General features: G+C 35.9%; 1 protein-coding gene and 1 long non-coding RNA gene across 2 annotated transcripts in view; one reads left to right on the forward strand and one right to left on the reverse strand.

Annotated features, from left to right (window-relative positions):
- The window catches only part of C8H5orf34 (chromosome 8 C5orf34 homolog), a 33652-nt gene that overhangs the window by 1327 nt on the left and 9271 nt on the right, over nucleotides 1–23054 (reverse strand). The window contains exons 4-12 of the mRNA XM_024119574.3: nucleotides 22411–23054; nucleotides 20220–20321; nucleotides 16847–16970; nucleotides 11018–11109; nucleotides 9768–9837; nucleotides 8938–9108; nucleotides 8401–8495; nucleotides 6951–7049; nucleotides 3922–3962 (exon numbers count right to left, since the gene is read on the reverse strand). Coding sequence (XP_023975342.2) covers nucleotides 3922–3962; nucleotides 6951–7049; nucleotides 8401–8495; nucleotides 8938–9108; nucleotides 9768–9837; nucleotides 11018–11109; nucleotides 16847–16970; nucleotides 20220–20321; nucleotides 22411–23054 — 1438 coding nt within the window. The remainder of the gene's footprint in view (nucleotides 1–3921; nucleotides 3963–6950; nucleotides 7050–8400; nucleotides 8496–8937; nucleotides 9109–9767; nucleotides 9838–11017; nucleotides 11110–16846; nucleotides 16971–20219; nucleotides 20322–22410) is intronic.
- Nucleotides 3931–22559, forward strand: LOC129392324 (uncharacterized). Its single transcript, XR_008618047.1, has 3 exons — nucleotides 3931–6331; nucleotides 8398–8516; nucleotides 22487–22559. It is a non-coding gene; the product is annotated as an uncharacterized lncRNA (long non-coding RNA).

Here is a 23054-nt window from a genome sequence, read left to right on the forward strand (position 1 = left end):
GTTTTTTTTTGCAAAGATAAAATAGACAAACCTTTAGCTAGACTTATCAAGAAAAAAAGAGAACTCGAATAAAATTAGAAATGAAAGAGGAGAAATCACAACCAATACCACACAATACAAAGGATCATAAGAGACTACTATGAACAATTATAGGCCAACATATTGGACAACCTGAAAGAAATGGATAGATTCCTAGAAACATACTGAATCCAGACTGATTACTAGTAAGGAAATTGAATCAGTAATCAAATACCTCCCAACACAAATGGTTTCACTGGTGAATTCTACTAAATATTTAAACAAGAATTAATACCAATCCTTCTCAAACTCTTCCAAAAAATGGAAGAGGAGAGAATACTTCAAAACTAATTTTACGAGGCCAGGGTTACCCTGACCACCAGAACCAGATAAAGACACTACAAGAAAAGAAAATTACAGGCCAATATCTCTGATGAACATAGATGCAAAAGTCCTCAACAAAACATTAGCAAACCAAATTCAACAATATATTAAAATGGTCATACACCATGATCAAGCAGGATTTATTCCAGGGATACAAGGATGGTTAAACATATGAAAATTAATGTGGTACACCACATTAACAAAATGAAGGATAGAAATCATATGTCAATAGATGCAGAAAAACACTCAACAAACTGGGTATAGAGGGAACATACCTGAACATAATAAAGGCCATATATGATTAGCCCACAGCTAATATCATGTTCAACAGTGAAAAGATGAAAGTTTTTCTTCTAAAATAAGAAACAAGACAGTAATGCTCACTCTCAACCCCTTTTATTCAATATAGTACTGGAAGTCCCAGCCAGAGCAATTAGACAAAAAAAAAAGAAATAAAAGGCATACAGATCAGAAGGGAAGAAGTAAAGCTGTCTCTATTTGCAGATGATATGATATTATATATAGACTCTGCTAAAGTCTCCACCAAAAACCTGGTAGAACTAATAAACAAATTTAGTAAAGTTGCAGGATACAAAATGAATATTAAAAAATAAGCTGCATTTCTATACATTAATAATGAATTATCTGGGCTTTCCTGGTGGCACAGTGGTTAAGAATCCACCTGCCAATGCAGGGTACATGGGTTCGAGCCCTGGTTCGGGAAGATCCCATGTGCCATGGAGCAACTAAGCCAGTGTACCACAACTACTGAGCCTGAGCTCTAGAGCCCATGAACCACAACTACTGAGCGCACGTGCCACAACTACTGAAGCCTGTGTGCCTAGAGCCCATGCTCTGCAACAAGAGAAGCCACTGCAGCGAGAAGCCTGCACACTGCAACGAAGAACAGCCCCCGCTCGACACAACTAGAGAAAGCCCGCGTGCAGCAACGAAGACCCAACACAGCCAAAAATAAATAAATAAATAAGATAAATTTATAAAAATAAGTAATGAATTATCAGAAAAAGAAATTAGGAAAACACCTCCATTTACAATTACATCGAAAAGAATAAAATACCTAGGAATAAATTTAAGCAAAAAGGTGAAAGATCTGTACATTGAAAACTATAAGACATTAGATGAAACAGAATAAGACACAAATAAATGGAAAGATATTCTGTACTCATGAATTGGAAGAATTAATATTGTTAAAATGTCCATACTACGCAAAGCAATCTACAGATTCAATACAATATTCAATGTATTGAACAATACAAAATTCCAATGGCATTTTTCACAGAAATAGAACAAACAGTACTGAAATTTGTATGGAACCAAAAAAGACCTCAACTAGCCAAAGCAAACTTGAGAAAGAAGAACAACGCTGTAAGTTTTCTGATTTCAAACTATAGTAATCAAAACAGTATGACATTGGCAAAAACCAGAAATATAGATCAATGGAACAGAATAAAGAGTCCAGAAATAAAGTCACGTATGTATGTAATGGTCAATTAATTTACAACAAACAGTCAAAAATATACAATGGAGAAAGGATAGACTCTTCAATAAACGATGTTGGGAAAACTGGACCTCTACCTTACACCATACACAAAAGTCAACTCAAAATGGATTAAAGACTTCAATGTAAGACCTGAGACCATAAAACCCCTAGAAGAAAACAGGGTGTAATAAACTTCTTGACATCAGTCTTGGCAATGACTTTTTGACACCAAAAGCAAAGAAAACAAAAGCAAAAATAAACAAGCGGTACTTGTCAAACTGAAAGGCTTTTGCACAGCAAAGGACACCTTCAACAAAATGAAAAGGCAACCTATGGAATGGAAGAAAATATTGCAAATTATATATCTGATAAGAGGTTAATATCCAAGATATTCAAACAACTCATACAACTCAATAGCAAAAAAAAAAAAAAAAATTTGATTAAAAAATGAGCAGAGGAACTGAATAGGTACTTTTCCAAAGACATACAGGTGGCCAACAGGTACATGAAAAGGTGCTCAACATCACTAATCATCATGGGAAATGCAAATCAAAACCAATGAGCTATCACCTCACACCTGTTAGAATGGCTATCATCAAAAAGATAAGACATAACAAGTGTTGGTGGGGATATGGAGAAAAGAGAACCCTTGTGTACCTTGGTAGAAATATAAATTAGTACAGCCACTGTGGAAAACAGTATGAAAGTTTCCTCAAAAAATTACAAATAGAACTGCCATATGATCCAGCAATCTTACTTCTGGGTATATATCCAAAAGAAATGAAAACAGTCTATTGAAGAGACAGCTGTACTCTTATGTTCACTGCAGCATTTTTCACAATAGCCAAGATATGGAAACAACCTAAGTGTCCACTGTTGGATGAATGGATAAAGAAGATGTGGTACATATACATACACACAATGGAATACTACTCAGCCATGAGAAAGAAGGAAATTCTGCAATTTGCAACAACACGGATGGACCTTGAGGGCATTTTGCTAAGTGAACTAAGCTAGACAGAGAAAGACAAATACTACATGATGTCACTCATATGTGGAATTTTTTAAAAAGTCAAACTCATGGAAACAGAATGTAGACTGGTGGCTGCCAGGGGCTGGGGGTGAGGAAAGAGGGAGAGGTTGGTAAAAGCATATGAACTTTCAGCTATGAGATGAATAAGGTCTGAGGATCTAATATATAACATGGTAACTGTAGTTGATAACACTGTGTTGTATGAGGTTTGTTGGGAGGGTGGAAATCAGATGTTCTCACCCCCCACCCCTGGGAGGGGTGGTGAGATAGAGGAGAGGAGGAAGATAGATATGTGATGTGATATATGTGTTAATTAACAAGATAGGGTGATCCTTTCACAATGTGTATATGTGTCAGGCCACTATGATATACTATTTAAGTATCTTATAATTTTTTCAATTATATCTCAATAAAACTGAAATTTTTTACAAATAATAGTATATAAAAATCCTACAGGGCTTCCCTGGTGGCGCAGTGGTTGCGCGTCCGCCTGCCGATGCAGGGGAACCGGGTTCGCGCCCCGGTCTGGGAGGATCCCACGTGCCGCGGAGCGGCTGGGCCCGTGAGCCATGGCCGCTGAGCCTGCGCGTCCGGAGCCTGTGCTCCGCAACGGGAGAGGCCACAGCAGAGGGAGGCCCGCATACCACAAAAAAAAAAAAAAAAATCCTACAAATTTTAAAAAAGAAAGAAGTCAGAGATAGTTCTCAGTTATAATTTAGAATATAATTATATGTGTGAAAGTCTCCATAGGATATCTTAACCCTAGTTCACTGTCCTTTGCTGAGTTAAACCCAATGAAAAGTACAAATGCTAACATGATGTACCTCCTACAGACAAGATACATCTTAAATTACAATCTTAAATATTATTCAATAAAGCTCTGTAATATATAAGTATGGATTAATGTAAAGTACAGAGTCATGAATTAAGCCTACAATGGAAAGGGAGAAATTATGCAGGACAATACCTTCTGTTTAAAGGATACAGTTAAACTTCTGTATCTTTTCAAGTTCAGAAGCCACAGACCTGTGCAAAAAAAACTCATGTTAGTTGTCTGATTCTTTTGTATCCACAATATTTCAAATGAGCATACTTAATTTTTTTTTCATAAATGTTAGAATTTTTGACATAAGAACCTAGAGGTTAAGAATTCTCTTTATATTGGCTTTATTTAGCAACAAATCACCTTGACTCAACTGATGCTTACTGAGTGCCTTTCATGAGTAAGGCAAGTGAATAAAAGTCCTCCACCTCCAGGACTTTTGAATTAAGTATTGAGGTTTGAAGGTAATGGGCCTTCCTGCTACAACTCAGTACTGACGTGGCATATCTTCTACTTTCCTCCTCAAGGTTTACTAAAACTTTAAAAACCTACTAAAATCTCATCACTTCTATGAAAGAAATACTCTCTCCTTTGAATTCCTACAGCAGTATGTTAATTAATCATAAACTTCTCTGTAATGCTTTCTCTTGAACTATTTAATTTTCTGATCTTCATACCTAGATAGTTTCTTTGGAGGAGAAGGGATCTTACACATATAGTAAGACCTCATTTATATGGAACTCTTAGGGTATGGATGGTCTCCAGGGCCAACTTTTTATACGACTGAATTAGGTGTCAAAACGTAATAACTATTTTCTATTAAATTTCTTCTGGAATAGACTACCTAATCATTTCATTGTTTTCTTAAGCACAGTATACTAAACATTCTCTTCTTGACTTGAAGGGTTAATATATGAACATTAGCCCTTACCATGTTCCACAGAAACAGATATTGGGGCAACTGGTATGGGATAGAAGGCTAAATGTACACAAATCCAGCAGAACCTCTTATGTGTGTGTTCTTTGTGTTTCCCCTCATCACTAGATGAAATATGAGCAGTGGCACACAACTAGAAAATAGTGTAACTGGACTAGCTCTGCAAAATTAATGAGGACATTCATGCTAAAACATCTCTTTATTCAAGTCACTAGAAAAGTCTTTTCACAGCTCACAATAGGGTATACGACTTGTCTGCTTTACTGGCAGACAATGGACCACACGCAATGGACCACATGCACCTCATCAGCCTGCGCTCTTTCCTTGTACTCCAGCCTATGAACGTAGAATAAAAGAGATCTTTCATCATTTTAAGCATCTGTAGTAACAACCTGGATGTGACTTACTCCAAAACACACCGACTCTTCATCATTGCAAAACACACTCCCCCCACCTTTTTTAAACATGAGACACATTTGCTGGGTACACCCAGCCATACAAACTACCTTTAATGCTGTCACTCATATGATAAACCAACGTCTTATGAAATATCTCCTGTGCTATTTTTTGACAAGCATCCCTATTAAAAAGTTGAACAAGTAAGCTAATAATATAAGGTGAGTTGGAAATAAAATACTGAAATACAATTTAGGTAGCTGTTTATTATGCGATCTCTTCTCTCCCTTCAACCTACCCACTTTGACAAGAAAACAAGAATCACAGTGGAGATGTCTTAGGCTTTGGGAGGGGAATGGAGCTGTTCAAGTGCTGTATCTCACCTCCCCACTGCTCAATTCCATTGTCTCCCCTCCGCTCCGCGTTGCTTCCACCCATAGCTGCTTTCACCAATCTGTACTTCTCTTAACCCCCTCACTTCTCAGTTTGTCTTGACAGTTATCCTCTTCTAAGCTTTCATATAAAAAGGCTAGCATTTTACAAACTTTGCCAGCTGAGCAATGATGAAGTAACCAATTTTACAGCCATGTACAATTTCCCTTTCTTCCCAACTATGATTTTTGCTAGCTATTAAGGCAACTTTTCTGCTCCCAAACTGTAGCTGAAGAGAGGGACCTGCAAAGCTGAATCCTTAAGATATCTGAATATTCAAATAACATCTACTGATTTGATTGTACCTCTTTCTCTATGTAACTTAGGAAAAGGTGATAAGAATCAAGCTTATTGTTTATATATTTTTTTCACCATGCACCATGCACTAAGACACCTTACAGCTTACTTTATTCTTTTTATTTATTTATTTGGCTGTGCCAGGTCTTAGTTGCGGCATGCAGGATCTTTAGTTGCAGCATGTGGGCTCTTAGTTACGGCATGTGGGATCTAGTTCCCTGACCAGGGATCCAATCTGGGCCCCCTGCATTGAGAGTTCGGCGTCTTAACAGCCGGACCACCAGGTAAGTCCTCTTACAACTTACTTTAATTTAAAGCTTCCTAAATTGTTCCTGATATCCTTCTTTTCCAATATAATCAGATTATACTCTTGCAGTGACACTAACCTTCCTAAGGCTCTTTCTTCCTGTCATTTTCCCATATAGGAACTTGTAATTCTATGAAGTCTGAATTCCTCTATTGATTACAAGGTCTATTCCTATCCATCAAAGTCACACTACACCCAAGCAGGTAAGTGTCTGCTCCATAAAAACTAACTTCTTACTATCTCCACAAGCCAAAACACCCTTTTTTACCTCTGCCCTTGCTTCCTCCCTAAAATGTCTTAATTTCCCTAAATATTCCTTCGAAGCCCAGTTCTAGTCTCCTACACACTGAAAGGCACACAGGAGGGACTGAAATCTTGCTTTATTTGTTGATTTATCAATTAATTTGGGGGAGGCAATTAATATAATAGAAATTATTTAAAAATCAACTTTTTCTGAAAGCTTGTTATGTTAGTCAACATTTTATTTCCTTTAATATTACTAAGATAAAAAAATATATATCCTCTAAATTTTTCCATAAAGTTTTCCGGATGAATTTATTACACTAAAAGAGTCACCCATTTCGATATGAAGTTTTCAAATCTTCAGATGAAATATACTATGATGAAATGTAATAAATGAGATGTCCAATTAAAGATAAATTATTTCCAAGATTTAAGCTTTCAAAACATTATAGGAGTTAAATATATTTAACTAAGAGAAAGTTTTTTTGGGAAAAAGAATCAGTTTACCTTTTAACATTTTAATTTTTGAGGATTACTTGGCTCTTCTACACAGATTAAGTTTAAAATAAATACAAATACCAGTTTTCTTCCGGAACAGAAGATAAAGGATGTGTAGGCATTTCTTTCTGACTAGTCTGGGTCAGTCTTCTACACCATGATATTACTGTTGTCACATATCTAGATAGAATACATTAAGACAGATATTTGAAAAACGAACTTGTAGAATATTTATAAAAGCATTTAAAAATTAGAAAAATCATTAAGACGGTTTGGGAAAAAAGAATAAAGAAAAAATTCTAAAGTAGGGCAATTTTAAAAATCGTTTTCATTGGAAAAAGAAAAAGCAAGTTTTTCTCATTCATCAGGAATAAAATGATTTACTCACATTCATGATTAATAAAGATGAGATTTAAGAATCAGAACACAGGTTAACACTTGGATTTCATTCAAAGTTCAAATGTCTAAATTCTCCTTTTAGTTTTTCAAAGTGAAATGAATTTCATTAAATTTTATCATGAAAATGTCTTTACACACAAGACTAAGTGAGCATTTGCTTTTTAAAATGTAAACCAGAACACACCTATTAATGCACACACACACATCCAGAATTACATACAATAACTCATCAAACACACAAAATAAGTATCAAGTTCAATAAAATGAATGATTTGGAGTGACTGGCTGAAAAAAATAGTTAATGTTTGCTAAATAGACACTATCTTTTGAGGCAAATTATTCAAACTAGCAATGAATGTTGGAACATTTAAACCAAAATGCAATAAATCCCAACAGAACAATAAATTCAAGAGGTAAAAAAAGCAATTGTTTTGTGAACATCCTCAAGTAAAATCACTAACATGTCAAGAACATCACAAGGAGAATGATTATTATAACAAATTACAGAAGCCCAAAGAGAAAAAGCATATTCATAAAAAGCTGATTTCAAGAATCTTCTCCATTTTAAGAATAATCATTAGCTAGTTTGTTTTATTTCACTTTATAGAAATATACATAAGTTTAGTTATTTTTGGCTGTAAGCCTTAGTTTAAATTGGTTAGGGGATTAATTAGTTAACTGGTTAACACAGCTGACCACAGTCCAACCTCCACACCAAGCCAGCTATATCTATAACACATTTCTTTTGAAAAATCACTAGAATACAAATGGAAATGATTAAAGCTGACCTGATCTATTTAGTTATGCTAGAGACCAATAAAACTGTAAACCCTGAAACCTGCTGAGGAATTCCCTGGAGGTCCAGTGGTTAAGACTCCGCGTTTCCACTACAGGGGGCGCGAGTTCGATCCCCAGTCGGGGAACTAAGATCCCACAAGCCACGTGGTGTGGCCAAAAAAACAAAAACAAAAACAATGCAGCTACTGAAAGCTGCTGAAATGACTTTATGCACATTTTCCACATGGAAAAACTAAAAATATATACAACATTTAAATAATGTTTTTATGCTTCCTCTCTGTCTAAAAGGAAGTGTTTACTAACATGAAATTATTTTTTAATTGCTTTCCAGTACCTTTCATATGGTCCAGGGTGTTGAATCTGAATTAACTCATTTTGTCCATCAGGAAAAGTTAACTTACACCAACCTAAATTGAGACCTCGATTTACCTTAAGAAGCAAGGAGGAAAGGTAAGTTTTAGTATTCTAGAACTGAAAAACAAAACCTTCTTTTTAATTAATTTTCAGTAAAAAAAAAAAAATAAGAAGTAGATGAATCATTAAAACTTTATTTTGACTAACTTAAAAGTTTTATTTTACATGGGATATGGATATTATTTAACCTTATATAGATAATCACCCTTATATAGATAATTATCAAAAGAACAAAAATACTAGTCCCTCTCTCTGTAATGAGTTACCTTTATAAAAATGACGATTTGTCACACCTTTCTGATTTCTGCTAGGAAATCCAATGAGATCAGTAAAGCCTCTTGACAGATTTTATACTTCAAAAAATAGAGATACTGTGGTACTTCATTTTCTTTGTACTATTTTCCACAGATTAGAAATAAATAAATAAAAAATAGATTTCAGTCTGAAGTATAATTACCTGTCTCTTTTCAATAAGAGAGCTGAAATTCCAATTCAGGGTTAGAGTAATGCCATCTAAAAAGACAGCATGTACTTTGTCATCAGAGTATGCAAGAAATCTTCCCACGTTGGGTATGAACGATTCTCTCAAAAGCAAAGGCAGTATATTGCTATCATTTATACCAGGTACCTAAAACCAGAAAATAAAAATAGCAGAAAAGAGAGTTATCCACTAATAAGATTGAAATGATTAATGAACACTTAGGCAACTTCAGATTCTCTCTCAGAAGTTGAATATTGTAGAATCCTTATGGATGTCTTGACTTTTCCAGAAGTGGCTACCCAAAAGAGTCTATTGTAAGCAGATTAAGTACTAATACCTTTGGAAAGACACCATTCTGCTGAACTTTACATAGAAAATAGACAAAGATTAGGAACTACAGTAACATATAGGTTTATAATCAAAGCAGTATAGATACAGAAATCAAGGTCGGAGAATCACTTCCTCCAAGTCAGCATTAAAAAAAATTTACTTTTACAGTTATGGAAATAGAATGAATACTGTAATATGTTTCAAAATAACTATGTTTTCACATACTTCAAATCCAATCAATTCCCCTGCCCTCCCCCTCTAAGAAAAAAGAAACAACAAACTATATACAGTAAAAGTATAACATAAAAGCCCAATTTTGCAGTGTTTATCTATTAAATGGATTTTTAAAATAAACCAGTATTAATATTACAAAGACTTTCTCACATGACTTCGATGAAAGTAATTTGAACTTATATGTATGTATACAAATAATAAAGCAATTAAAAATATCTTGCTTTTAAAATAATTTAAGATACCATTTTCCAGCAGCATATATGATAGTTATGGCTTAAAGAAAGCTTCATCTTGGCACAATGCTGAAGAATTCTGTGAACAAGAAAAATACTACTTAAACATTTGCAAATAATGTCATTTTCCAATTCTAGCAACCCATTCTCACTGTTATACAACATTTTAGGCAAGTAACTCATTTCCACAAAAATACATTTGGACCTCTTTCTTCCTTAAGCCCCTAGAAGGGAACTACTACTGTTGCTTCCCTTTGTGCTAATCTTACATAGTTAAGGTTATTCCTCTAATGTTTAGCAATGAAATGACTCCAAATGGAGAGGATTTTCAGAATTTGCTCCTTTTTAAGAAGTGACAGATTCACAGCACCTGAAAGGTTTAGCATGGTCTAAGAGTGGTGGGGATGTGAATCAACTGTCCCTAGAAAATCAAATGACCAGTTCTGCTCCTTCAAATCTACTTTAGAAGTTGCTTAAACATAAGTTTATAAAACAAATAATTTAATTCAACAATCCACTTTCATTCCTCTCGGTGCCACAGACTGATTAATGAATTAAAAAACATATGAACCAAAGAACCAAACTACAGTTCACCTTCTGTTCATTCTCAGAAATCGTTATTACTCCTAGGATAATAAAGAAGTATGAAAATTCAAATGTATCATCAAATCTTCAACTTGATTCCAAGGAACAATAATGATGCCACACTTACCTAGAGAAAAGGCACTTATTTCCTTCCAGCAGTTGCTTGCCATATGCGGATATGTCTCCATATTTAACTTAAAATTTCAAAGCCAGAAGTACTTTTTTAAAAAAAAAATTGGGTTTTTTGTTGTTGCTGTTGTTGTTTTAATCTTTATTTATTTATTTGGCTGTGCCGGGTCTTAGTTGTGGCACAAGGGATTTTCGTTGTGGTATGTGGGATCTTTAGCTGTGGCATGCAGGATCTTTTAGTTGTGGCATGCGAACTCTTAGTTGCAACACGTGGGATCTAGTTCCCTGACCAGATATCGAACCTGGGCACCCCCTGCATTGGAAGCGTGGTAGCCACTGGACCACCAGGGAAGTGCCAAGAAGTACTCTTATAATGACGTTGTGATCACTTCATTTTATAAATGATGAGACCAGAAAAGTTGACAGATTTTACTAAAGACATTTCCACTGTACCCACCAATTCTTAATCTTATCCTAACCACTAGAAAATGTATCAAGTTTCTCAGACACATAACACTTGATTCAGTTGAACATGAAGCACTTACCTGGTTGCCTGTTTAATTAGAGAACAAACAGAAAATGGACTTCCTGGTCTATCTGGAGGAAGGTTATTTACTGAATAAGTTTTTTCTTCTCTCTGAAAATTAGTTTAAAATTTAAAAAAGATTCAATAATAAATTTTGGCCATTATTACTTAGCTATTTTTTTCCCTTAAAATATGTATTTATACAGTGAAAAGGCAAGCAGTTATTTTAAGTTAATCAACAGCCCATAAAAGGTAACTTTAAAAGGTATTTTATGATGCTTTTCCATTTTCCCTTTTTTTTAAACTCTAGAATTCCTCCTATCAAAAGTTATCCTACTCAAAAATTATATTCTAATAGCCTATAACTTACTGCTCAATTTAAATCTTGGCTGTACTCAAATTAACAAACTAATCTCCCTGTGCATTAACAGGAAACCTACCATAAGCCCCTTTTTCCCTTTAGACAGAAAAAAAAAAAAAAAAAGGCGGCGGTGGCAGTGGCTAAATAGGCTTAAAAAACCGTTTTAATTACTATTTTAATTGAATGACTATATCATTTTGTTATATTTTATTAATGGAAGAACAACTGCTAGTTTGTGTAAGACAATATTATTATTTACAAGCTCAACTTCTTGAATTAGAAAAAAATGTTGTTTTGTTAGTCCCTCTGAATTTCCTCTTTCTCAGACTCTTTCATGCTAGTGTTTACCAGGACTCTGTCTCCAGCCTTTTCTTCTGATTTCCTGGTTTCTTCTTGGGTAATCCCAGGAGGGTCCAAAACTGTGTTCATAATAAATATCACAACAGCAACAACTAACATTTATTAAACAGATGATACTATGTGCTAGGTGCTATGCTATGTAGTTTACAAAGGATTATCTCATTTACTCCTCAGAATAATCCTGAGAGATATGAACTATTAATGTCTATTTTTTAGATAAGGAAACTGAGGCTTGAGGGCTAAGTAGTAGTAGAGGTCTGAATTGAACCACAAGAGAGTGTTGCCCATACTCTACCATCAGTGAGAGAAGATAAGCTTCAAAGTCGGAGCTGGATTCAAATCACAGGTGTGCCTCTTACTACTATAATGATGGGCAGGTTATACAAACTTGTGTTAAGTCTCAGTGCCTACAACCTATGAAAGGGGGATACTACCTACCATCCAGATTGTCCCGAGGATTAATGAAATAATACATATATAAAGCAACTGGGACAGAATTTAGTCTATAGTATGGTACTCAAAAAATAGTCTCTCCTCTTTTATCCTGGACTGTAGACTTGAATATCTAAATCTGTACCGGATATCACAAAGACATTTCAACTTCAACATGTCAAAATGAAATTACCTTCCCTTCAAACTCTGCATTTTTTCCCCTCTCCTACTTCATATTTACCTCTGGTATGTCAATCATTACATGTTATTCCCTCTTCCTAGAACTCAGCTCCCTCCCTCCATCGCCTCCCTTTGTCTGACTAACTCCTACTTTTCCTTCAGCATCAGGGAAGCCATTAAGGAGGTCCCATACGCTAGATGAAATCCCCTAGTAATGTCTACAAGCACAGAAAACCTCTATTCCTGCTTCTTGGTTTCCATTACAATTTCAATTTAATGTTTTATACTTAATGTTGGTCTTCTCTGCTAGAATGGAGCCTCGTGAAGGTAGGGGCTGAATCTCTTTTGCTGACCTCTGTATCCTCAGCATTTATTAGCACAGTGGGCTAAGTCACATGGTAGGCACTCAAAATATTGCACCTTAATTATTTATGTCTTTCTCTATTGGATACTGAGTCCCTCAAAGGTTCTTGTCTTTTTCCACTGCCTAATTTCATCAATTCTAAAATGCTTATTTTTCACAATTTAACCTCTCTGAAATAAAGATGCATCTTACAATTAAGAGTTTCTTTCAATTACTATCAGGTAGATGGGACTGAACTATAATGGAATTTAAATCTTTTATGGAAATCTCTTGGTAAGATCCAAAAATGCCACCATCAATACACTTTAGGTTTAAAAAATTTTTGGTTTAATCCAGTGCCTGGTACCACCACTCCTTGATTAATTCAATAACTTGGCATCATTTTCAACTCCTTCCTCATCCCCAATATCCCGTTCAGTCATTAGTTCTGTCTCCTTAATATTTCTTGGGTCCATTCATTTTTTTTTTTTTTTTTGCATTACGCGGGCCTCTCACTGCTGTGGCCTCTCCCGTTGCGGAGCACAGGCTCCGGATGCACAGGCTCAGCGGCCACGGCTCACGGGCCCAGCCACTCCGCAGCATGTGGGATCTTCCCGGACCAGGGCACGAACCCGTGTCCCCTCCATCGTTAGGCGGACTCTCAACCACTGCGCCATCAGGGAAGCCCACTTGGGTCCATTCTTATCTTTCCATTCTCATTACCACTGCCTGGCCCTCACACTTCCTTCTCTGCACTACTATACATGTCTTCTAACTGGTTCTACAGCTTGAAGTGCCACTGCTTCCCCATCTCAGTTCATCTTCCTCTGAAAAGACCTAACAAAAATATGATGTCACTTCCCTACTTAACCCCTTCAGTGGCTCTCCAAAAGCAATAGGGTTTCTCATGCTCCATTAATGAACTGGCTCAACTTGGTCTAATCTCTTCTGTGGACATTTCCCCCACCATTCTACCTCTGTTTTAGTCTACTACAGCCTACCACAGCATTTTCATTTCCTTCAACATTCCATACTGGCCCCAGACTCTTGCCTGCAGTTAGATGACATTTATCTACTGTTCTATGGCCTAGCAAAATAGTGTGTTGAACAAGACAAGGCTTACCTCTAGGTGGGTTAGTTAGTAAACAAACATTGATCAATATGAAAATGTCACAAAGTACTAAAGGCCAAGAAGAAAAAAAGAGGAGGGTACCTTGATAGGGAGTGTCATGGGTAGCTTCTTTAATCTGGATAGTCAGGAAAGGCTTCCTTGAGGAGGTGACATTTAAATAGAAATTCTAATGACAAAAGGCCAGCCATGCAAAGAGTTGAGCAAGAACAGTGTTCCCTTAGCTATATGCTCCTCTAACATCCATCCCTCTTTTGCATAACTCCTCCTGCCATGTCTTCCTCCAGAAGGCTTTCCTGGAGCCTCCCAAACAGGGTCAGGTACCCTTCCTTATGTGGACCCAAAGCACCAAGTGTTTATCTCTATGGAAGGACTTACACTGTCAGTCCCTGTCAATCTTTCCTCTTTAAATTTTTAATTATACAAGCAATTATACAAACATTACTACATTTGGCGGGGGGGAAAGAGTTCAAAAATATAAGATTTCAGTCCCTCCCGACTCTTCCTCCCTCACAAAATCCCAGATTCCTCCCCAAAAGTAACCACTTCAGTTTAGTTTTTATCTGCCCAGATCTTTCCCTGTGCATTTACACATGTATTATATACAGTAATATAATTGGGTTTGGGGTTTGTTTTTTGTTCTTTACACAGAAGATATCATTGTACATCTTCTCATGCAACTTTTTTTTCACTCAACGGCATTTTGGAGATCTTTCGATATCTGTCTTTCTATGCGTCTACATCTTCCTCATTCTTTTAAACTGCTTCCAACATTCCCACGACCTGATCACCACAGCTATTTCACCATTTTCTACTGATGAACATTTAGATTGCTTCCAGTTTTTCGCTACTACAAACAAGACCACAGTCCACATCCTTGGCCATGCTTCTTTGTATATATGTGCTCATATTTTTCTAGGATAGATACCTTAGAAGCAGAATTTCTAGCCAATTTTACTTGGTATTATCAAGTTGGCCTTCATGAAGGCTGAATCAATTTACACTCCAATCAACACTATGAAAGCACCCCTTTTCCCCATACCCTTGCTGGCAGTAGATATTATCAACCTTTTGACAATCTCATGAGTGAAAAATATTATATCATTGTTATTTTAATCTGCGTTTCTTTGATGCAAGTAGTAAAGTTGAACATGTTTTCAAATACTATGGGTTACATGGCATAATCATTCTTATCCTTTGCTCATTTTTCTATTAGGTTTTTTTTTGGTCTTTTTATTAATGATTTATAGTGTACAATATTTTCTTCCAGGCCTTTGTCTTTTTTACTTTATCTAATTTAACAAAAGTTAAATATTTAAAATTTAACATACATTTAAAAATTTCAAGCTGATCAAACTTTTCTTTATGCCTTCTGGTTTTTTGTATTGTATTTAAGAAGGCCTTCCCTATCACAAGATTATAAACACTGTCCTTCTATTTTCTTTTAATAAATATAAAGTTTGGTTTCTTACATTTAGCCCTTAAATCCACCTGGAATTTATTTTGGAATATGGGTTAAAGTAAGGAGCAAACAATTTTACTCCCCAAAGAAAGCCAATTGTTTCTAAATCTTTTCACTCAAGTAGACAGAGGAGAATGAATGTGTTGCTCACTGGGGTCTGAGTGTGTAAAGCCCAAAGCAGTCCACCACAAAGGCACAACTAACTTGTCTGGAAGTTTTGTTTTATCTCCAAAGCACATGTGTGTGATATGTTTGCTTCAGTATAAAAATTATCACCCCCTCCCCTTGACACCTTTGAGTAAAACTGAAGCTCCAGGAAGATGTTCTGTATTTGCCTTGTAGTTTTTTGAACTCTTGATACATAGCAGTCAGTAGTGTGGATGTATATGCATACCTACTCTATTTGCCTGTTTACTGAATCATCTCATGCACTATACATGTGTACACACACACACACACACACACACACACACACACACACACACACACACACACACACACACTACTAGTCATGCTTTCATCTCATTTGCCTGTTTGCCTGACTGACTAATAGACTGTGAACTCTTGACTGCAAAAATGCTTCATCTTTACCCAGTGCTTAATAGAGTGCCTGCCTACGAATGTTCAATTAATATTTATTGAATAAATACTTTCCTACAAATAGACTTCAGCAAGGAATCTGCTCTAATATATACTAAAATATTTATGAATAAAATGATACTTGGGATTTACTTTAAAATAAATAGGGAGTGGAGGGGGCAGGGGGAAGTATAGATGGAACAAGCTGGGTAATGGGTACATGAAGGTCTGTTACACTAGTCTTTCTGCTTTTGCATATGTTTGAAATTTTCCCTAGTTAAAAAAAATCTGCTCTAATTTTAAGTCTTCTCCCTAGCAACCCTGATAATCTCATCACTCAAATACTCTGTAATAGAGAAAGAAAACGTATTATGTTCCATCCTGCGAACCAAAGCTGTGTGATACTATAGTAATCCCTATAAAAGGGTGGATTTCAAGTGTCAGACTGGGAACAAGCAAATTTAGACTGTTAACAAAATTTCCACATGATTACATTTTGGTCTGATATATTAAATAGATCATGTTATGTTTCACTGTTTTCAACAACAGAACGATCCTGTTCAATGTTCTAATTGTATATTAAGATTTAGGAGTTAAGAGGTGTTTTAAATATGCAAGCAATTGTATGTGGGGAGAAAAGAATGTGCTTTTTAATATGCAAATATTAATTCAAAGAAGTATACTGATTCAAAATAACACTGCTGGTTTCAGTGTTTCCTATTGATAAATTCTATGACAGAAGAAATTTAATTTCTGATGTAAACACAAACTGCTTAGGCAAATGGATGACAGAATACTGGATGAGAATACAGCAAAAATAAGGTGGTTAGTAATTACTGTTCCAATGCTGGCAGTAAGATTATATTAATTCTCCAGACTAAGAAGTAGTAGCAAGAAATTTTATAAAAGACCGAATTTCCCATATATATATATATTCAGAATTATTTAGAAACAGCTATGTACCAAAAATTTTCTTGAGCTGAGACCTCATTGTCAACTTACCTCTTCTGATCCTTCTTGAATGGAATAATATATAAAATAGTTTCCCAAATAAGCTCCTTCTGATTTGAAAACAGATCCATCTCCAGGATAAACCTCTATTGAGTTCATATTTTTGTGGGTAAGTCTAAGGAAAAGAAATAATCATTAAAAAATATTTTTCTCATTGAGATTAACATATAGATGATGGCAATCATATTAAAAAAAAAAGGTAGTATGAGGGGTTTTTTTGCCTATCTAAAAAAAATGGATAATTTCATACTCTGCACATCAACCAGCTAAATTAATTTTTTTGCAAAAAATAAACAGAACACCCAGAATTGGTTAATGTATCTATTTCAACTAAGCTCAACTTCTAGAAGTCAGGCATCTTGTCTTATCATCCTGGTATCCCACTGCCACTCACAGTGGCTGGTACATTATAGTCATCAAAGCAATGCCCACTGCACAGGAGTTAAATATGACAACTCCAGAACCTAAAAATAATATTATTCTGTAAAAATGAAACTAGTAGAATCAATACCTGATGGATGAGGTTAGCCATGTGTAAAAGGAGCCACCGCTAAGAGAAGGTGACTGTACCTGGAGCAGCCAGGTACAGTCAAGGTATTGGGTATATAATATATAAAAACTTAAGCCAAGTCAATTTTATTGAAACGTATATGAAGAACATATTGTCAGAAGGGGGTGGGTTTAGGTCTCATTTGTTTGTTTTTATTTCCATTACTCTAGGAGACAGATCCAAAAAGATATCGCTGCAACTTATCTTTTGAACACTCTTTGGAGTGTTCTGCCTATATTTTCCTCTAGGAGTTTTATGGTTTCCAGTCTTACATTTAAGTCTTTAATCCATTTTGAGTTTATTTTTGTATATGGTGTTAGAGAATGTTCTAATTTCATTCTTTTACATGTAGCTGTCCAGTTTTCCCAGCACCACTTATTGAAGAGACTGTCTTTTCTCCATTGTATATTCTTGCCTCCTTTGTCATAGATTAATTGACCAGAGGTGCATGGATTTATTTCTGTGCTTTCTATCATAGTCCATTGATCTATATGTCTGTTTTTGTGCCAGTACCATACTGCTTTGATTACTGTAGCTTTGTAGTATAGTCTGAAGTCAGGGAGCCTGATTCTTCCAGCTCCATTTTTCTTTCTCAAGATTACTTTGGCTATTTGGGGTCTTTTGTGTCTCCATACAAATTTTAAGATTTTTTTGTTCAAGTTCTGTGAAAAATGCCATTGGTAATTTGATAGGGATTGCAATGAATCTGTAGATTGCCTTGGGTAGTATAGTCATCTTAACAATGTCGATGTTTCCAATTCAAGAACACGGTATATCTTTCCATCTGTTTATGTCGTCTTCAGTTTCTTTCATCAGTGTCTTACAGTTTTCGGAGTACAGGTCTTTTGTCTCCTTAGGTAGGTTTATTCCTAGGTATTTTATTCTTTTTGATGTGATGGTAAATGGAATTGTTTCTTTAATTTCTCTAAGTTTCTCTAAACCTAATTAAACTTAAAAGCTTTTGCACAGCAAAGGAAACCATAAACAAAATGAAAAGGCAACCTATGGACTGGGAGAATATATCTGCAAATGATGCTACTGACCAGGGATTAATTTTCAAAATATATAAACAGCTCACACAGATCAATATCAAAAAAAACAAACAACCCAATTAAAAAATGGGCAGAAGATCTAAATAGACATTTCTCCAAAGAAGACATACAGATGGCCAACAGGCATATGAAAAAATGCTCAACACTGCTAATTATTAGAGAAATGCAAATCAAAACTACAATGAGGTATCACCTCACACCAGTCAGAATGGCCATCATCAAAAAGATCACAAATAACTAATGTTGGTGAGGATGTGGAGAAAAGGGAACCCTCCTACATTGTTGGTGGGAATGTACATTGGTGTAGCCACTATGGAGAAGAGTATGGAGGTTCCTTAAAAAACTAAAAATAGAGTTACCAAATGATCCAGCAGTCCCACTCCTGGGTACATATCCAGAATCCTGGGTACATATCCAGAAAAGACGAAATCTCTAATTCGAAAAGATACATGCACCCCAATGTTCATAGCAGCACTATTTACAAGCCAAGACACAGAAGCAACCTAAGTGTCCATTGACAGATGAATGGATAAAGAAGATGTGGTATAATATACAATGGAATACCACTTGGCCTTAAAAAGGAATGAAATAATGCCAATGCAGCAACATGAATGGACCCAGAGATTATCATACTAAGTGAAGTAAGCTAGACAGAGAAAGACAAGTATCATATGATATCACTTACATGTGGAATCTTAAAAAACAAAACAAAACAAATGAACTTATTTGTAAAACGGAAATAGACCCACAGACATAGAAAACAAACTTGTGGTTACCAAAGGGGAAAGGGCAGGAGGGATAAATTGCGAGTTTGGGATTAACATATACACACTACTATATATAAAACAGATAAACAACAGGGACCTACTGTATAGCACAGAGAACTATACTCAATATTTTGTAACAATCTCGAAGGGAAAAGAATATGTAAAAGAATATATGTATATACATACACACACACATACATATATATGTATAACTGAATCACTTTGCTGTACACCTGAAACTAACACAACATTGTAAATCAACTATACTTCAATAAAAACATTTTTTTAATAAAAGTAAAAAATGAAAACAAAAAAAAAAAGAGAAAGGGGTGGTTTTCATGCAGGAAAAGGAGACCCCAAAGAACAAAAATTTCACAAAGTTCTTCTAGCATTATTTACAAAAGTGAAACTCTGAATCTAGCCAACACTAGTATTCCAGTCACTAGAGAGGTGTACTTTGTGGTAGAATAGGGATAATTCAATAGAATAGTTCAGACACAGAGGAGACATTCAGTGAATATTTGTGGCATGAATGGTGGCTGAAATCTCTCCTAGGCTAGCTAACTTCTCCTCTAATTCCATGCTCAACAGGCATCCTTCTGATGTGACTAATTCAGATGACTAGATCCCCTATTGCTTGGAAGGGGTATCCTAAATAACTGGTAAAATATTTCATTCACAAGAAAAACTAATCCCTCATTGGCTCTGGAGTTGTCACAAAAATCTTGTGAATATGGTTAATGTGAATTAGTCACAAGACATCTATGTGGACTAATAAAATTATTAATTAAATTTTATTCAGTTTTAATTTAATTTAAATTTAATTTAAATTAAATTTTATTAGTACACATAGAGATCTGTAAAACTCAGGGCCAAACATAGGAGAATGGTGGCCCCGGGCAAAACTGTCCTCATGGGGGAGTCTATCCACAAGGCTAGTCCTATACCCTCTGTGACATTGCTAAATAGCTCCAAATGCAACACAAGTGCCTTACCTATAGGTAATACCCTTGTACCAAACCACTTTCACTAGTTCAGGATAGGAATATTCTTCTTCACCAAACTGTCTCTGTGAAAGTGAATCACAAAAATTCCACCTGTGAAGGACAAAATACAAGCTATTAATTCTGGTTGCCTAACATAATTACCTTTAGAAGTGAACAGAACAGTGCTACTGTAGTAAGATTTATTTCTTGCTTAAGTCATTAGATCAAAGAAAAGTAAAAATTAATATGAAAGTGCATTAATGAAATTTAAAACTACAGTTGACCCTTGAACAACATGGGGGTTGGGGACACTAACCCCAGTGCAGTAGAAAACCGAGTACCATTATCTCTGCCTCAAAAACAAAGGAGTTTATAAATGACTCACCCAAGGGCAGGAAGCTGAAACAGTTTGGATAAAATCAGGACTCAAACCCTAGTTCTGTTGATTCCCCAAATTGTGATCTCTAATCGAACACAAACTTTCCCCACACACTTAGTTCATTTAAAGATCTTAAAAATACAGGCACTATATTTATTGAAAAAAACCTGCGTATAAGTGGACCCACACAGTTCAAATCTGTGTTGTCCAAGAGTCAACTGTAATCTTATTTTTCCATGTATTTTTCTTAGTATTTTTAATAATCTCATTATTGAATCTCAGCATAAATACATAAATTAAGTTTCACTAACCTTTAAAATTTAGGATTCAAACAATAGATATTTACTGAAATATCTATGGTGAGCCAGGCACTGTGCAATACACACTATGGATATGACACCCAAGAAAGCAGACATGGTCCCTGCCCTCAATGGAGATTCTATCTAGCAGGGACATAAAGTAGTGGATACTGAACATAAAGAAAAGAGAATTACTGTATGCTATGGGATTGTATAGAGCCTAATCCAATCTAGGGACTTCAGAATAATGACCCTAAGGAAAAAAGGCTTATTTATGCTTAGACTTGGAAATGAGCGTAAGTTAGCAAGCTGAGAGAGATAAAGGGAGTGTTCCTGGCATGGAAAGAGTAGGGGCCATGGTAAAAGAAAGCTTGGGCAAGAATTCTGTGGACCGCAAGAAGTCCAGTTTAGCAAGAGTAAAGAAAGCAAGGGCAAGAGTGGTGAGGATTACAGACCCACAAAGAGACCATATAACAGAAGGCCTGTTAAGCCATGCCTGAGGATAATGGATTTCAATCAAGGCCAGTGGCAAGTTATTGAAAAACTGTTAATTTAGAAGCATAAATCTCTTTTGATGTGTACTTATAATACTGGAATTCCCAATTCTAACTACATAATCATGACAAGGCTAAAAATCATTCCCATTTTTTGTTTCCAATGATAAATATGTACTCAGAAGACTATCTGGGATCATATCCCAATTCTACAAGCACTAGGTGTGAGACTGTGCTTGGGTTATTTAACATTTCTGTGTCTCAAGTTCCTCTACAAAATGGGGTTGATAATAGTACTTACCTCATGGGGTTACTATGAGGACAAAATAGGTAAAGTATAACCATGCCTGGCACAACGTAAGTGCTCTGTGTTAGCTATCATCATTATTACTACACTACTTATACAGAGTTCATGTTACAAATCTATAACCATTAGGCTATTCATTTCTTAGTGAAGGTAAAAGGTTTGTACCTAGCCATCCAGAAGCCTCTCCATGTTTATCCCTGTTGAAGATGGACATATTTACAGTCAGTTAACCAAAGACAAGGGTATCCTCTGAGGCTATGTATGAAAGACAGAACCCATGATCACACACTTGTCAGGTCCATGGCTCCAGCAACAGAACTAACAGGTTCCACTGAGCAGCAGCGGATGCTTCCCGGGGTCGCTCCCACAGAGCTCTGTGCTATCACTTACCACACTTTAATAATCTTTACAGTGATAGTGACCCTTACTAGACTCTAAGCTCCTAGAAAGCAGGGACTCTTAATCATCCCTACAGTCGCCATGCTTAACAAAGTACCTAGTGTAGTCAGCCTTCCACCAACATCCAGTGCATGGATGTAAAGTCAGAAATATAAGCAGCACATTAGCCGGGGACATTATTTACTATCCGTTACAAGCAAAGTTTTAGATCAACTGAACTTTCCTTATGAATGGTATCAGATGATTCAGAAACAAAAATGATCCTTAGGTAAGGTCTGGTTCTGACAAAAGCATTAGGACAAATAAGTCATTCTTCCATTACCTGTGCATGTGTGGAACAGGACAGCTTAGTAACAGGGCCCTGGGAAGAACAGAAACTTCTTTTCCTCTTTCCTCAGAAACGTCAGAAGTTAAAATTCTCTTCTGGGTGATATCTGCATCAGTTCCAGACATATTGCTGATTTTATTATGAAAACGAAGTGCTAAAGACAAAGGATATTCCCATTCCTCCGGACAGGAGGCCACAGACCAGCACTGCTTTACCCACGTGTATACACACGTGTCTTTTGTCCCAGGTGAAGACAGTGCCTCCCTCCCTTCAGTTCCATTTACACAACTCTTCTCTAAAGGTTCTTTGGATTTCGTGATCTGACAATAAAGTTCATTTTCTTTATTCTTCAGTCTCTGTCCTGATAAACTTCCATATGTACAGATTTTGCCAGCTTTTTCAACTAGTTTGTCCTTTTTGGCTTTATTATTTTTTTCTGACAGTACTATAGATGAGTCTGGCTTCTGGCTTACTTTACACAAAAAATGTACTGTAAATTCATGCTGAGATTTGGGCAGGCAAAGGTATGCGTGACCATCTAAAGATGATATCTTCACAGTGCCACTCTGCATACACATCATGCCATCATCAGTATCAAGACCGGGCCATCTCACTTCTGAGATGTCAGTGAAGATATG

The sequence above is a fragment of the Physeter macrocephalus genome, chromosome 8, assembly GCF_002837175.3.
Source record: "Physeter macrocephalus isolate SW-GA chromosome 8, ASM283717v5, whole genome shotgun sequence".
Classification (NCBI taxonomy): Eukaryota; Metazoa; Chordata; class Mammalia; order Artiodactyla; family Physeteridae; genus Physeter; species Physeter macrocephalus.